This window comes from Terrapene carolina, unplaced genomic scaffold, assembly GCF_002925995.2.
Source record: "Terrapene carolina triunguis isolate 2854851 unplaced genomic scaffold, T_m_triunguis-2.0 Scaffold67, whole genome shotgun sequence".
Lineage (NCBI taxonomy): Eukaryota > Metazoa > Chordata > Testudines > Emydidae > Terrapene > Terrapene triunguis.
In genome coordinates, this window is record NW_020664418.1 from 48,713,484 (window position 1) to 48,730,535 (window position 17,052).

At 49.1% G+C, this 17,052-nt stretch overlaps 1 protein-coding gene across 1 annotated transcript; it reads right to left on the reverse strand.

Annotated features, from left to right (window-relative positions):
- Window positions 1–672: 672 nt before the first annotated feature.
- On the reverse strand, window positions 673–15,942 carry CLN6 (CLN6 transmembrane ER protein). The gene is made up of 7 exons (XM_024199533.2): window positions 15,767–15,942; window positions 12,621–12,735; window positions 11,494–11,592; window positions 8,283–8,471; window positions 8,120–8,175; window positions 5,897–6,019; window positions 673–1,470 (listed from the first exon to the last, which is right to left on the reverse strand). Exons 1-7 carry the CDS (start codon window positions 15,847–15,849, stop codon window positions 1,182–1,184), a joined length of 954 nt encoding a protein of 317 aa, XP_024055301.2. The 5' UTR covers window positions 15,850–15,942; the 3' UTR covers window positions 673–1,181.
- Window positions 15,943–17,052: the final 1,110 nt, after the last annotated feature.

Below are 17,052 nucleotides of genomic sequence, written 5' to 3' on the forward strand. Positions count from 1 at the left end.
GAGGGGAGGGGGGTGGTCTCTGCTTTAAAGCAGCTGGGGAATGTGTAACTTACTCATGCAAAGATGCTTAGTTTCACTTTCTCAGTTAACATTAACGGTGCACAATACCAGACCCTAGTGCACGGGTGGGCGTGGGGAGAATGTGGCCAAAATACACCCGAGTGCCCATGACCCCCGGTGTAAGTGGCACTCACAGTTGCAGCCCCTATTCCAGGCTGGAATAGCAGCTACCAAGTGTAGGCTGAACTGCCCTGCCCGCTCCAAGCCCCATGCGGCCCCTTACTCGATGCCTTTGTGTACGTAGTGTGGGAGGTGGGGATGAATTTTGCCCACAATGATCCGTGCCAAGATGTTGGATCGCTCGGCTGTGCCAGGCTCAGAGGACGAGTTCTCTAAAGCAGGGATTCTCAACCTTCACTGCACTGCGACCCCCTTCTGTCAACAAAAATGACTACACGACCCTAGGAGGGGGGACCAAAGCCTGAGCCCCCCCAAGCCCCCGCTGCCCTGGGCGGGAGGGCCAAAGCCAAAGCCTGAGCCCTGCTGCCCTGTGCTGGGGGGAGCCAAAACCTGGGGCTTCAGCCCCAGGCAGGGGGCCTGTAACCTGAGCCCCTGCCACCCAGGGCTTCAGCTTTGGCCCCAGATGATGGGGCTCGGGCTTTGGCCCTGGACCCCAGCAAGTCTAACGCCAGCCCCAACGACACTATTAAAATGGGGTCCCAACCCACAGTTTGAGAACCGCTGCTCTGAAGTCATTGCATGGCATGTTTCCAGAGGTCCAGGAATGAGAGCCGTTCCCCCGTTCAGCTCAGAAAGGGAAGGCTGGGGGGAAATGCCCCATCGTGTGCTACATTAGGACGAAGTTTTACGGTACAACAGGACTATGCCATTCGGGTACCGACTGGAATCTCAGTGTTCCCGCCAAGGTCAGTTACGTACCTGCACTCAACGCAAACTAGAACACATCAAACGGCAGCTTGGGAAAGTAATTTACAACGCAGTAGTGCAAGTATTTCCCAGCAGACTTAACGCCTCCCCTCCAATTCAAACAAACCTTTGCCCCGGGTCGGGTTAGCGAACAGCATGCGCTCCAGCTGCCATGGTCAGTAACTGATTTGAAACACACCCATATTAGGAAAAGCGAGAGATCTGTTTGCAAACCACTCCAAAGATATCGCCGCTTAAAAACCTTCCTTTGCCGAATGGAGATTGCTCAAGTGTAAGGTATAAAAGGCCCAGGGCTCTGGAATGTAAATGACGCCAGGATACTTCTTCCTGAGGATTTTGTCATTCCACAGCCAAACCACCCAAGCGCCAATTAAGACCAATGTAATAATGAAGGAGTAGAAGAGGAAGAGTCCATTGCTGTCCAAGGCCAGGCCTTTCCGTTTCTGGTGCATGACTAAAGCCATCATGGCAAAGAACGTAAAAATGTAGAGAATGAAAATCTGACCTTCTGTCACAAGATACCTACAATGCAAAAAATCTCATTAGTGCCCTGTGACCACGTAGCAATAATAATCCTTAGCCCATCTATAGCTATTGATGGATGAAAAGCATTTTGGGGGGAGACTTGGGACTTTCAGTGGGAGCTGAGCAGCTACCTGTGTCTTGTACCTTTGGAAAATCTTCCCCTTTACCAACATTAATCCTCATGGTGAGTAACTGGTATTATGTACTCCTGGGGAAACTGAGGCAGGGGATTAAGGGATTTCCCCAGAGGAAGTCTGTATCAGAGTGGAGTATTTCTGGCTCCTAGTCTCATGCTCAGACCACTGCCTCATGCCTCTTCCCTATATTTCATACATGAACAGATGTTTTTAAATAAACATTCCCTCATGCAGCCATTGCAACGCCGGGAACTTGACAGTAACTGACTTTCATTGGCCAAGGTGAGGGAGAGTCCGAGCCGCATAAATTCTCAAAGGTAAATTTTAAAACTCTTTCCACCTTACGCACCTAGAGGGTTTGTTCAGCCAAAATGAAACTTAGCTGCAGGGCTGCGTCTTTACATTTGTCAGGGTAATTCTCAATGTGGAAATTAGAAAACTCTATATTTTAAATCTGTTTTAATAACCCAAAGTTGTAACCGGTACTATAAGTAACTCAGTGTGTTTGCCCACCTTGTTCAGAGTGTGGTTTTAAAACTGGCCATCTCTCTTTCCACCTGACTAGATTCTAGCTTCAACATGACGGATGAGTGAGGGTGAAACGCGCAGGGCAGAAGCTGATTGGCTGGGAGGTTCAATAGGACACTTTATACTTGGGACTTGTCTAGACTAAGGAAATTGGCACCACTGTAACTATATTACAATAAAAATATCTCCCCTTATATAGCTTTACAAAGGAGATACCGTTCACCCTATTTACAGATGGGGAAACTGAGGCACAGAGAATGGGAGGTGGCTTGCCCAAGGAAGCCAGTAGCTGAGCTGGGAATCCTGAGCAGGGCCGGCTCCAGGCACCAGCCCACCAAGCATGTGCTTGGGGCGGCACCTGGAGGGGGGCGGTGCGGCGCGGCGGTCCGAGAGCGGGGCCGCGACTGGGCTCGCCGCCCTCCTCCCGGCGCTCTGACCGCTGGGGAGAGCGGAGCCCCGGCCGGGCTCGCCGCCCTCCCCCCGGCACTCCGGCCACCGGGGAGAGCGGAGCTGCGGCCGGGCTCGGCGCCCTCTCCTGCCGCGCTCCCCGCCGGGGGCGGGGGGCGGCAAAAAAGCCAGAGCCGGTCCTGATCCTGAGTCCCAGTTTTACTCTCAATCCACTAGGCCCCAGTGTTTACATCATGAGGTAGTCACTCCAATGCAAACCCCTGATGCAGATGTGCTGCACCTCTGCAGACAGATCTTGCCCCAGTGTGATTTAGCAGAGCAGATCATACCAGTGCACCAGACTTACACTGGTGCATCACGTATACACTGAGGATTTGCACTGCTGTGGTCTCATCAGTGCAAAGACCCCAGGATAGACAAGGCATTAGCAATTGTAGAGGGCTGGGCCACTAGAGATAGAAGTTTATTTTTTAAAATGGGTGGCTGGCATTTTTCATGAATGCCATAAATCCAACTTTTTTTTTTGGCATTTATAGTGCTCCATATCTCTCCTATCTAGTCATGCCCTGTTTCTTGGTGTGAATCAATATGATGCTATGTACTACGGTCCAGGAGAGACTTAGTGATGCCAGGAAAGTGAATCAGGAAAATTGGAAACTAACTGGAGGCTTTATAGAGCAGCTATTTATTAACAGATCACAGTGGGACAGGCAGGACAGAGCCAAACCAGAATGATAAAATGGGTTACTGCTTACTGAGAACTGAACCAAAAAGGGAACTGGGAGGAGGGAGAAGCGAAGGAATTAAGCTCCCCCTGGCTTTAAATCTTTTCCTTTCCTAAATACACATAAGAACATGAATTGCAGAACTCCAAGCTGATGTAGTTAAAGGAAATTAGAATGGGGTAACTGAGAGTTGGCTAAATCATTAAGCTGATTTGACTATAAAAAATTAATTTAGTGTATGAAATACAATCTTGGCAGGGGGCAGAGATCTGGATAAGAGAACATAATCTCTGAAGACAAATGACAAGCTGCTTGGCGGCCATCAGGGAAAGCATTTGGAAAGAGGAGAATAATGAAAATGGGAAATAAATAAGCCCTCTCTCCAAAGGCTATTCCGGCTAAGGAGGCAGAGCTGGAGAGCATCACACACAGCAGGAAAGCAGCATGCAGATGAAGGGGGCTTGATTTATATATTAAAAAGCCTAGAGGACTGATAACAGGGGATTTCCATTATTATAAATAACTTAAAATAAGGTTGCTTGACTTGCACAGGAAAGGTGAATATTCCTAGAAGTTGCATGGAATACAGTGCGCTCCAGGCTCTACAGATTGTGCATACGGCAAATAAAATCAAGGCAGAACATCCGAAGTCGAGAGATCATAATATCTCACGTGAATACTCCTAGGGGATGGTGAATTAGCATTCAGTGTTTTTCATGCTAACCAGGCAAATTTATGGTGTAGGCTGGAATCAGCTGCTGACCCGAAAGTCTGGTATAGTACATGGGCAACGTCTCAGGGTAACGGTGTACAGCAGTGGGAGGAGGTCTCCCAGCCTGGCTAGACAGACTCATGCTAGCGTGCTAAAAAGAGCAGTGTGGACACTGCAACTTAGGCTGGTGCTCGGGCTCTCAAGCCCCCCTAACGCCCCAAAGGCCTGCCAGCCTGAGCTGGCACGGCCAAGCTATTGTTCGTGTGCCGGTTTGAGTCTGTCTAGCTGGGCTGCGAGGCTCACACCCAGTGGCAGGGCAGCCAGACCCTCCGGGGGGAGAGAGAGTGTATTTCGGATCCCAAGTGGTGATGCAAGCTGCCCCTTAGGAAGGAGAGGTGACTGACCGCCCACTAGCTCAAAAGCAAAGGTTCTGATGCAGAAAGCAGGCCCCGGATGCTGAGTCATTTGTTAAGCTCCTCCTGGCCAGCTCTGTCTGCCAGGAATGCCGACTTCTCCGTGGCATCTCATGGTAAAGGAATTTTCATTTCCCCCACCGCATCCACCAATTTGCTTTTCCCACCAGAGCGCTGAACAGTGCCTGCCCCAGTGCCTCTGTCCCCAGAATAGGTGATATGAGGCCCACTAGCGTGCCTCCAACCCCGCTCTGGGGGGCACGTCTCAGGCCGAGTGGATAGTTTAGGCTCCACATCTATTCATCCCTTGGCCTCCTTGCTAAGGTGACTAATGTAGGTACCAACTGATGGTGGTTTTCTGAGTGGTATCGATGCCGGTTCCCTCAATGAATTGGAGGGAGACACGTGGGGATGGCTTTTGCTCATGAGCATGACTCAAGATTGCGACATGGGGCAAGAGGTTCTGTAGAAGTGTATCCTTGTGGGTCCAGTGGCTCCGATGAATTGCATGGAGATGAATTGCATGAAAATGCTGGCTCATAGTGAACTAACATATAGATGAATTACATTTATGAGAACAGCCACTGCTGCCGAGTTAATATAGGCTGCCCCCTACCTTTCCCATAGAGTAATGAAGATTGGCCTGAAAACACACAATGGCACCACAGAAGGTGACAGGGAGGAGCTGGTGGTTTTGGCAGCTGGGGACTGGGCAGCTATGGAGGGTTTGGAATTGTGGATAAGCACATTAACTGGACGGCTTTTGCTAAAATGATCAGCAAAGGCCATCCTTAGGTTTCAGAGACGACCGTCACTGAGAAGAAAAGGGCATAAATAAAATTTCAGCAGTGTCAAGCAAGATTTTCTTTTTGAAATAAAGGTTTTAATACTTAAACTGAGGGAGAGAAAGAGATTTGATATCTATCATAACGAGTTCAAGTATTTTTTTACATGGCTTAAGCAAGGTTTGTTTTATTCTTTTAGTGGCAAAAATTGTGTCTGCATTCCGTTGGTGTGTATAATACATTAACCCACCTTTATTTTATTTTTATTTTTGAAAGTAGCAGGGTGGAATCTGTCTCTCTCTTGCAGGATCAAAGGTTTTTGCAGGTGGGAGTGGGATAAAAATGCAAGAAACAATGAGAGCGTGCGTAGGAGTGGGATTAAAAAACCAGTCCCGTGCAGGGCTCTGGTTCACACCATCCAGGGGTTTGATAACTCGGGCAGAGGAACTGCATCTATTCCCATCTGGATCAGAGCTGAGAGGTTTTCTGTGCAGCCATAAGGGCTGCCAACTTCAAAAAAGGTTTAGATTTCGGAGCAGGTGGGCAGTAGATTTTATGGGAAAAGTTCCACAATCTCATCGAGAGGCGGTTTTACTTCTGGACCAGCTAGGTTCCCATTACCTAGTCTCCGAGCCATGTAGTCACTTGTATCATTATTCAAACAGCCACTAGTTTTCTATGTCCCTTACCTGTACCTGGAGCTTAGCTAACTTACCAGTAATAAAGGCTGCTTGGCCCCGTAAGGAGCAAGGCGGCTAATGGCATTCTGCTCTCTTCTTGAATGGGTGTGAAGCAGCCGGTAAAATATATAAAGAGTATGAGAAAGAAAGGAATATACCTGTGCCAGGAGAAGAAAGCGGTGGTCAGGTCCTTAGTAATGAAAACCCCATTCTAGCATACCAGCTGGAGACCGACTTGGGACTCCTCCTTTCACAGGGTACGTCTAGACTGCAAACCCACCCACGCAGCAACTCAGAGCCAGAAGCTACAGACATGGGCTGGTGGGGCTCGCGCTCGGGGGCTAAAAACTGCTGCGTAAACAAGTCTGATGAGCCGTTCTCCATGTCGGAGCCTGAACCTAGTTCTGAGGCTTTTCACGAGGGCTGAAACCCTTTACTCTGCAGCTACAGGTTTGCCTCAGATCTGGCTAGCTTCTGCCAATTCCCTCGATCAAACCTAGGAATCCTTTTGGCAAACCAAATTAAGGAGGGAGGCTAACGGGGACCATTTCTGGTGAACCCATGAACTGGCCAAGGCCTGTGCTGAAGTGGCTCACTGGAAACTCTGCACCAATGGGAAGGCGCGGTCTGCATTCAGGGTCATGCTACTGTGCTGATTGTAATGCTACAGCCCTGGCTGTTATGGTCACAGCTGTAGCCACAAGATTACAGCTGTGCGGATAAGAGATGCAAAGTGCTGGGAACGCCTAGCACTGAGCTATTGTATGTGGGGGGGTGCAAAGTGCTTTCAAAGGAAAACAGACTTCCTTGCCTCTCAAAGGACAAGCAAGAATTTGCTGATTAGTAAGGGATCCAAGTTCCCTATCTAACACTTGCATTGTTTGCACTGTCTGGCTTGATAGGATGCCTAGGGACTTTATTAAAAAATTGAGCCATTTGGAAAGACAGCATTTCAAAAGCTGGGCATCGCCAGTCTGGGGTTTAAACGCACTGAATGAGCCTCGGTTAAGGGCCAGCTGACTTGTGTTCCCTATTAAGACAAACTGAGTTTGCTTCACAGATCCAGCCCTAACTAGCACTGCAGGGACGTGACAATAGCTTGTGGGTGAAAGTATTTATATTTGCAATGTCCAAGGAGACCTCATGCCATTTTGTAGTAGAGACGCTATGGGATCCATGCTAAAATCCACTGCCGGGACGAAATGCACACAGAGCAGTGACCGTTTCCCTCACTCATATCTAGAGCCCTGCAAATCCGCAGGGATCCGTTTGATATCCGTGGACCATTACTGCAGATACCAGCGCAGATGCAGATACACACTTTGTATCCGCGCAGGGCTCTGACGGTAAGAGCAGGTGGACAGCTGTGAGGAGCCGCGGCGGATCCTCCACCTGCCTTGGGGGGAGGGCCTGGGGGGCAGAGACAGGGCCCGGGGGCTGCTTGGGCCCCACGACCAGGGCAGATGGAGGGTCCGCCACGGCTCCCCACGGCTGCCCGCCCGGCTCTTATCGTGGTCGGACTGTGGTTCCTAGCCACCCCCTGGCCAGAGCCGGGTTGGGGAGACCCAGCTGAAGGAGCAAAGTCCAGCCTTATTCACTAAGGGGTACGGCAATTATAAACCACAGTAGGCCTGTGCCGGCCGCCTCAGGCTGTGGGACAGTTTCATTGCTGGGCAAACTTCCAGGCTCAGGCTGCAGCCTGAGCTCTGGGACCCCTCCCATCTCGCAGGTCCTAGAGGCTGGACTCCACTGGATGTCTACACTGCTATTAAACAGCCCTGCAGCCCGAGCCCCGGAAGCCCGAGCCAGCTGGCACAGGCCAGCCGCGGGAGTCTAACTTCAGTGTAGACATGCCCCAGTAGGACACTCCTTGAGTGGAAGAACCTTGAAAGGGGAAAAAGATGAGAGACCGCGAGCCTGCAGAATGCTGACTTGTGCCTGCAAGGATGTTCCTCGTCCTGAGAGCCCTACACAGTGGCCCATTTCAAGGGCTCCAAGTGCTCATCCTACATAGATAATAGCCTGGCTCTGAACAGAGTCCTCCTGCTGTCAATAGCACCGAGGTCTGGAATTGTGGACGGGGAAGTGACAGGGACAGAGCGAAAATGGCTGGGGCAGTTTTCCAAGGGGATGACTTGTGCTACTGGCACCTGCTATAGGAATGTACTCTAACCAGGTCTCCTAGACTGTGCGCTTTATTGACCAGGTTTACTTCCTGCTCCGTTCTGCGGCTATCAGACAGGCTGTAAATCACTTACCACATTGAATGCCCTAAGTATTCATCGTAGTAGTACAGCAGCTCAAAAGAATCAATCTGCAAGGGAACGAAGCCGGGTTAGAAAGGCGTGTGGGGGCGGCACCATAGTATACAAAAACCAGGTAGTTTAAAACAAGTGCTGCTGCACACCCAAGCGTCCTTACCAGCGTCTCCGGCTTGAGGTTTTTGATGATTGGGTTCTCTCTTACGGACAGATGGTGCTGGTACCCGCTGAAAATCAAACGGTGGTTGACGGAGTCGCCCACCAAATGGATGCTCGCTCCCATGACGAACACGATGATGCTGACGTAGACCACCGATCTGGGCAGGGTCTTAGGGGACCTTTCAATGAGCTGCAATTCAAGGGGCTGGTTAAGGGTGTCTGAACCAGGAAGCAGAAGGTAGAAACAGAGGGGAAATAAAACATGATCGATTCTAGCCACTGTAAAATGCCAACTTTAAGTCTTTGTCCCATCCCCTGCTCGCCCCCCCCCCCCCCAAAATCATCCCCAACAAGCAAGTCATTCTATACAACGTTGCAAACTGTATGTCGCCTGAGCAGATCCGAGCCAGGGTCCATCCAGCCCCATATCCTGTCAGATGCTCCCCTGAGACATTCCTTGCATCTTCTACTGGACAATTATAGAATCCCCTACCCAGAGGAGAAGCTGTTTCCTAACTTCCCCCATTGCCGTAGCAGGGATGCAGATAGCTCAGGGGACCAAGAAACAGGTTTTACTGATTTTTGCTTCCTATAAAAATTGTAAATAAATCACCTTATTTTTAGCCTCAAACCTGACTGCCCGTCCTTAACTGCACCAGCACCGCGACCAAAGTCAACGATCCAAAATAGTACTCAACGCAATTGATTTATTCATCAGCCATGAGCAGAAGCCTGATTCCTTAGAAGAAAAACGGCTGTGGCTTTCTGTCGTTCCTGCTCCGAGTAGCATAATGATTCTGTCTGAAAGCCTCTTTGTGCCCTCCAGTGGTGAGTGGCACCTCCAGCAATGCTCCAAGTTACTGTATGATGCTCTAACTCCTCCTTCAATTAATGCAGACGTCTGCTGGACTATACCCTCTGCTGGACTGTGTTCTAAGGAGTTTGACTCATTTTTCTCTGTACTTCAGGTTATTAGTTGTTTCTAAAAGCGAAGCTTCCTTTACTCTGCACTAATGTAAGGGTAAAATCAAAGCACCATGTCAAATTGCTTGGTGAATTCAATAACCCTTTGCCACCAGTAGCCAAGCTGAACTTTATGGGTGAAATTCTCCTCTGTGTGGGAACCTGTCCACGACCATGTGTGTATTCTACTCAAGCTCTTATGGCCCAATCCCTGGGGTGGGGCAATCACTAGCATCTTGTGCAGGTCCTCTGCCCAGGGTGAATTTCACCCCAGAAAGGACAATTCAGTAACAGAGACTTCAAAGCAGCACGAACACCCCAAATTGGATTATCCGTGGCTTCTACAGCAGGGAGGCTTCTAGACAGACTGTATTAATTTGACCTGCAATGCTTTGGGACACTGAGGTCAAGGGTCTAAATGAAAACACTGGTGTGACTGCAAATCCGACTGACTTTTGGAACAATTTCTCTTCCTGACTGAAAGCATTCTCGGCTTCTCTCGAGTGCTGGTTGAAGAGCTAAACTCCAGCACAGGTCAGTTCTCAAGACTAGTCTTGATAAAGGTGCTTCACATGGAAACACAGCTGATCAGCTCCATAGCTCTGGCTGTGTCCTCCTTCCTAGCTTGGAAAATCAGCTACAATGGTCTTCTGCCTGCCCTTTTCTCTGCTGCCAATAATAAGCTTCTTAGCAGAAGTGTTTTGAGAGTAATAATCAAGACAATCTATTTTCAAAGCTTAGCTTTCAATTGATTTTTATAATGACTTTATGGCTATCAGAAAGAGGGGTTCAGAGGTGAGCAACACAAGTAAGAGCCGAGCAAAAATCTTCCATCCAAAGAGAGATGGAAAAGATAGGGGCTGTAATGTAGAAGACAAATGAGAGATAAAGGTATACTAAATAATGAATGACCTAGAGACTCTGGGTTGGGCATTCCTATCCATCCTTTCATAAAATTCCAAGAGGAAATCCAATTACACGGAAAGGCCAGAAAGTGAAAACTGATGGAAAGAAATACTTTCTCACCGAATGCTTTGCGACCCTGTGGTACTCTCTGCCACAAGCTACCATTGCAGCCAAGAGCGTAACAGGATTCAGAAAGGGATTGGACATTGGTGTGAATAACACACATATCCAAGGAAAGGATTTACAAAAAAATTTTTTGGAAGGGATAAACCCTTCACTCCAGGGCATAATTCAATTTCTAACTAATAAGGGTGAGCAAGAAATGTTCATAGCTGCCTACTTGCGTGTTCTGACTAGGAGAAGCTTTCTGAGAGTAGAGGGCTCTTTACTGTAGCTGACAAAGACATATGATTAGGGTAACCAGATGTCCTGTTTTTTGGGACTTTTTCTTATATAGGCACCTATTACCCCCCACCCCCGTCCCGTTTTTTCACAGTTGCTGTCTGGTAACCCTACATATGATCCAATGGCTGGAAGCTAAAGCTAGAAAAATTCAGGCTTGAGATAAGATGCAAACTTTTTCCCATTTGGGTAATTAACCCCTGGAACAATTAACCTCTGGATATGGTGGATTCTCCAACACCTGAAGTCTCATCTCAAGACGGGATGCCTTGAGTTCACCTAGAAGTTATTGGCCTGATGCAGACATTACTGGCTGACTCTCTCTGGTTTGTGTTCTACAGGAAGTCAGACTAGAGCTAATCCTAATGGTCCATTCTGGCCTTAAATCTATGAAACCTTCCACTGAAACTTCTGATTTTGCCCACTGTCAGAGACAGGCTACTAAACTCATGGGACCATGGATGTGATATAGTGTGGCACTTTGTATGTTCCTATGAACAGGCAGAGAAGAAACCAACCTGGAGATACAGTTCATGATAGGCGGGGAAATGAGTAAGAATGAGAAGTGCTACCCCCGCACAGTGATGAAAGGATCAAATCTGTCCCTGATCATTGGCCCGGGACTTGGACAAGTTACTGACAATGAAACCATTTCTACCCATCCGCTAAAAACGTTTCTAGCCTCAGCAGGTCAGAAGACAAATGAACTTCACAGTTATCTCAGGCTGGTTAATGTCTTGTTCTTTAAAAGCCACCATTTCCCCCCCCCCATAAGCATTTCAGAGTAGTTCTACCCTGGGTGGAACTGGCCCCTGGCAAGCGATTTCTGAATTTGCATACCCTCCCTCAAGAATTCCTGCAGCAAAACCTCTTGTCTTTGCAAGTTTTGCCCATACCCAGTGTTTGTTTCAAAAATGTAACGTCCATGCTTTGAGGTTTACCTTTAGAAGAAGAAATGGTGTAATAACATTGTAAGCCATATGGAAATAATCTCCTGCACTAGGTTTGTTTAATGGAAACCACTCTAAAGGTAGAATAATCTGAGGAGAGAAGAAAAACAAAATGTCAGTAAGCCTTCGAATACCTCGCCTGTAAGTAGAGCAGGCAACGGATTTAAATACAAGTGTTGCATGACATTTAAAACTTATCAAAACATCTGCAGCCCACGGTGACTGGCTGACTGGTTAGTGATTGCGAGAAAGAGAATGAGTGTTGGTCTGCAGTCACATCCCAGTTGTGGCTTGATTTGTTAGCCAGCGGGCTGTCCTGGCTTTGCCTAGCTGTTAATGAAGTAAAGCCAGTTGACTGTCAATTTTCCAGAGACATTTTCTGATTTATATTAAGCCTCCCTAAAATTGGAGCTTTGAAATAAGATGAGAACACACTGCTCTTTCTCCTCCTCATCCACTTACTCCTGCGACAATGCCAAAAGCTAATGCTGTTAATTTGCGTGGCCGGTTGTTAAGAAGCCCATTCAGAATCCATTGTTTATTTAGTACACTCTGCAGGCTTCCTGCATCCGACACTTGGGTCATCTTCCATCATGTAGCCCAACCAAAAAATTACAGCTTGAAAGTGAAAACCCTTCAGCCGTAATAGATAGTTGGGATTTTTTCCTCTCTGACATGGCAGTTCCTGGAGGTGAGCACAATGTACTGTGTATTAGTGACGGATGCTGCCAGCCTCTCCATTTCATTTTGATGCAGGGAAGCTGGTAGTGAGAGAAGACCAAACTTCTGAGGTTTCTGCTTTGCCAAGTGAGCAGTAGAGCTAGCACCAGTCATTGAAACTGCGGCAATAGCACCATGATGACAATGATACGCAATCAGAGACCATCGCGTACCTCCCTTGAGAACAGAGAAGATGCAGGTTAAGTTGTTCTGGCAGAAGTAGGATTTAGACCTTAGGGTTCCAGTGTGCAGGGATAATTCTCTGTGCTTAGCTAACATAGTTCCACTAATTTTACCCACCGCTCCTTGGACTGCTCAAAATCTCTTCCTTCTACATCCCCCCCCCCTTTGCGTTGCCCTCAGCTGACCGGCACTGCCAGCTAAGTTGTCCTACTCACCATAGCTATTGGACGGCCGAAGTCCAACACCCAGTTCTGTAGAGTGAAGTAGAACCACAGGTCAAAATGAAACTGAGAAGTCTTAAACGTATCTTCATTCTTGGCTGACCCATGCCTATTAACGAGATAGGAGAGACAACCTCAGCCCTTTGTGTTTCCGGAAGGTCACTTTCTTGACAGTAATGGGAAGAAAATACCCTTTAGTCCTGCACTTTAAGAAGGCTCCATTTTAATAAGATACAAACGGGTTGTGGAAGAGCTGGCAAAAAAATCTTGCCGTGCTGTAACTGTGTCCTCTATGTTGTTTATATTACAGCAGGACCACGTGGCTCCAAAGGAGAGTGACCGTCCCTGCCTCAAAAAGTTTCCGGTCTAACTAGCCAAGACAGACAAAGTGTGGGAAAGGGAACTAGGAGATGGAGAGACCTACCCCAGAATGCCCCATAACCTGGTGGGTAGGGCAGTCCCTTAGGAGGTAGGAGACCTGGCTTCAAGTCCCTGCTCCACAGCAGCAGGACAAGATTTTGAATCTGGGTCTCCCACATCCCCGCTGGGAGCCATAACCATTGTGTACTCTGGACACGCCCCAAAATTCCCAGCCTGTTAGCTCCCTGGCTGTCTTTATTGTGTATGGCTCTGGTTGGTGTGCACCACAGGCACTGCAGGGGAACACCTGCTTTGAGACTCCTGCGGGGGATGAGGGGTGTGTGTGGGGGTGTGTGTGTGTGTGAGAGTGAGTGAGAGCTCCAAGCAGCTTGTTGGATGGGGGCAGCATCAGGACTTTGCTGGCTTTGCAGTGCCTGCCAGCAGAAGCCTAGGTGCCTAGGGGACTTTTAGGCACCACTGCTCAGCTGGTGCTCAATGTCTGACTTAAGCACCTAACCCCAGGTCACACAACAGATCACTGGAGAAGCTGGGACTGGAATCCAGGTGTACGGACACCCAGTTCAGTGCCCTATCCCCTGGACCCTACTGCTTCTCTTACGCTTTGTTGTGTGACACAGCTGAACTGCGCTCTGAGGAACAAGCAAAGGTTAAACTCCTTGGATTACAGGCAGTACAGAAATGCAAAGCATTATTCATCAAAAGCAACAAACCCTTGTAAAAAAAATATGTTACTGGCTAAAAATAAGCATGTCTGCAGTATTTTTTGGGAACATGTTTCTTTTAAGTGTCGAACTAAATACAACTATTTTTAAACTTTGCATGTACCCCAGCAATTTCTCTCCTGCAGAGGTGCTCACGCAGCTTTGCAGCCCAATGACACTCGAATGGCAAAAGAAATGGTGCGACGCTGGAAATGTGTCCACCTTAATTTTCTAATGTAGGGGTTATTGTTCTCTCCGTCTGCCTGTGCAAACTCCCGTTCGCATGCCTTGTGATCCAACTCCCACTGAAGTCATGGGAGTCTCCCCCTTGAATGTGACAGCGGGATCAGGCCTTTGTGCACCCCTAGAGGTAAATAGCAGCTTTACATTAATGTCACGGTTGTGAAACCTATTGCCCTTGAGACTGTTTTGAGAGATCAAATGTTAAAATATTATCTAATGTTGAAGCTTAGTTCTTAACAGTCCAGCTCACAATGGAGATAGCTTTTTCTTCTCTAAGGTAGCCATGGTCTTGTGAGACTTTGGGCTTGTCTACATGTAAAAGGCTGCAGTGGTGCTGCGGTGAAGACACCACCTATGCTGACAGGAGGGGTTATCCCATTGGCATAGGTACTCTACCTCCCCGAGAGGCAAATTCTCTTGTCGACCTAGAGCTGTCTATACCAGGGGGTTGGTCAATTTGACTGTGTTGCTCAGGGGTGTGTGGCTTTTTTTAAACAATTATCCTGATCTAATTTCCTAGTGTAGATCAGGTCTTTGTTCATAAAATGACCCATTCTCCAGCCCGGATAGGAGGTGCTTAGCTGAGATTAATATGTACACTGCCTTTGTGACACTAGATCTGGGGTACAGAAGGAGTATGGATCCTTGGGCTTGATTCTTTTCTTTGTTGCAAAATTTATCTGCCAAGAGCATTCCCCGGACTGGAGGTATCTGTATAAGAGATTTATTATTCACATAGTACCAGAGGCCTCCATGGCACTTCGAAGGTAAAAAAGTGAGCCAAGGAGTGAAATTTTCAAAAGCAAGTGAGCAGTTTAGGAACTTAAATCTTATTAGCACAAGTGCCTACTTAGGCTCCTAATTCACATAGGTGCTTTTCAAACTTTTAGCTAAGATCTCTAGTGCAAGGAACGTAGGATTTAATGTATACAGACAAGTAGCGGTGGCTATTATTTGGGAAGAAAAAGGCAAGAGGGGACAGGTCAGTAGGGTGACAGAACCAGAGGAGGGGAAAGCAAAAGGCCCTTTTAGATTTACTTTTGATACTTTAATAGCAGAAGCTAGGGGAAGGTTGGTCTAGCTTCATGTATAATCCCAGGCTGGCTACACCGAGGCTGCTCTGGGTGATGGCGTCTGAGTGTGTGTTGGGGCAATGCCGGAAAGATTATTTAGGGTTCTTTGTGAGGAAGGGAGTGGTGTTTCCTCCCCCAGGAGGAGAGTATTTTCCTGGTGGATGAGGCAAGATGGGAGACATGCAGAACTGGAGGAATCAGTCAGACCTTGGGGACTAAAGAGAGTGCCTCTGATTCAATAACCGCTAATAAAGTGCAGGCAGGGCCTGCACTTCTGCAAACCAGAGCAAGAGTGAACAAGACCCTGCTTTATTAGACCATTGCCCCATGAACCCTCCCGGTTCGTCACACCGCCTGCAGGGAGGACGGGGGCCGTGTAATGGGGCAAAAATTGCTACTGTGAAGCATTGAGGAGGAGGTGGCTAGAGAGCCATTTCCAAAAACGGCACCGACTTCTCGGCCGTGGGGCTACCAGCGAAGGTAGCAGCGCTGGCGGCGGCTGCCCCAGCCCTACCCGGGGCGCCCGGCCGGCTCCACCCGCCCGTCTCCCGGGGCGCACGACCGGCTCCACCCGCCCGTCTCCCGGGGCGCACGGCCGGCTCCACCCGGCTGGTCTCGGGGCGCACGACCGGCTCCACTCGCCCATCTCCCGGGGCGCCCGGCCGGCTCCACCCGCCCATCTCCCGGGGCGCACGGCCGGCTCCACCCGCCCGGACTCGGGGCGCCCGGGGGACGCGCTCACCTGCCCTGGTAGAAGGACCCGCCCGGCTGCTGGGAGCCCGGGGCCGCCGGCGGGAACTGCCGCCTCCGCGCCGAGCCCTGCATGTGCCCGTCCGGCCCGGCTCGCTGGCCGCTCCGCTTCCCCGCGCATCGGCCTCGGCGGCAGCCAGGGGCTCTGTGCGCCCGGGAGCCGCCTCCCCGCGCCCCGCCCCAGAGGCCGGGTGACGGGGCGGGAGCAGGGCTGGCGCTGGGGAAGGACAAAGAGAGGCGGGGGGATGACGCTGGCTGGCCGGGAAGCTGGGAGGGGGGAGCTGCTGGGTGAAATGCAGCAGCTGCCTGCTCTAGGATTGGCCCTCGGGACTCCTGGCTCCTGTCTCTGGCTCTACCACTACCACAGAGCCAGGCTGAGCTTGGGTCGGCTTCTCCTGCGCCCTATTGCTTCCCCTGTCAAGTGGGGGGACAGTCCTGCCCTGGCTTGGTACAGCGCCTTGCAGCCTGGGGGTGGAAGGAGCCCAGGGTAAATGTTCCCTGGTGCTGACTTCTCCTTTCCCGCACGTGCGTCTGGCCCAGGTTTTGTGAGGCTGTTTTACAAAGTGCAAAACTGTGACTCTGGCCTAGTCTTTGGGACCCGGGTTTCTAGCACCAATGTAACTCTGGTTTGAAAATGACATTTCATGCTCGGGTGGGTCAGAAATATATTTCCAAAGAAGAAAACTGCTAGGGTGACCAGACAGCAAGTGTGAAAAATCGGGACAGAGGGAGGGGGGTAATAGGAGCCTATATAAGAAAAAAAAAAAACAAATATCGGGACTGCCCCATAAAATGGGGACATCTGGTCACCCTATGGTAGGGAGCCTTTTACATTGTCACTAACCTAGCAGGTAAATACCCACAATAAGACAGCCCCTGCTCTAGAGAGTTTATAGTCTGCTACTTTGATGTTCCAAACAAACAAACAAAACTTGAATTAACTAAAATGATCATCTGTCATCACCCCAGCATATACAGAGTTGGCTGGCTGCTTAGCACTGCTGTGTGTTTCTCAGTTGTAGGTCTGCCTGCCATGCCCCTATCCAGATGTGCAGAGTGAGATAATAATACTTAACACTTACCTAGCGCTGTGCTTTTCATGCTCATAGGGCTTTACAAACCTTCACTAATTAATCTACATTTGTAAAAGGGCAGAGTAAGGCTGTAATATTTTCTGCCTTTATGGTGTACAGAAATCTGCTGAAATGTTCATCTTGAAATCCAGGTCTGGTTTGAAGAGGGTCTATGTAAAAATGGTAGCTTCCTGCTCACTATATT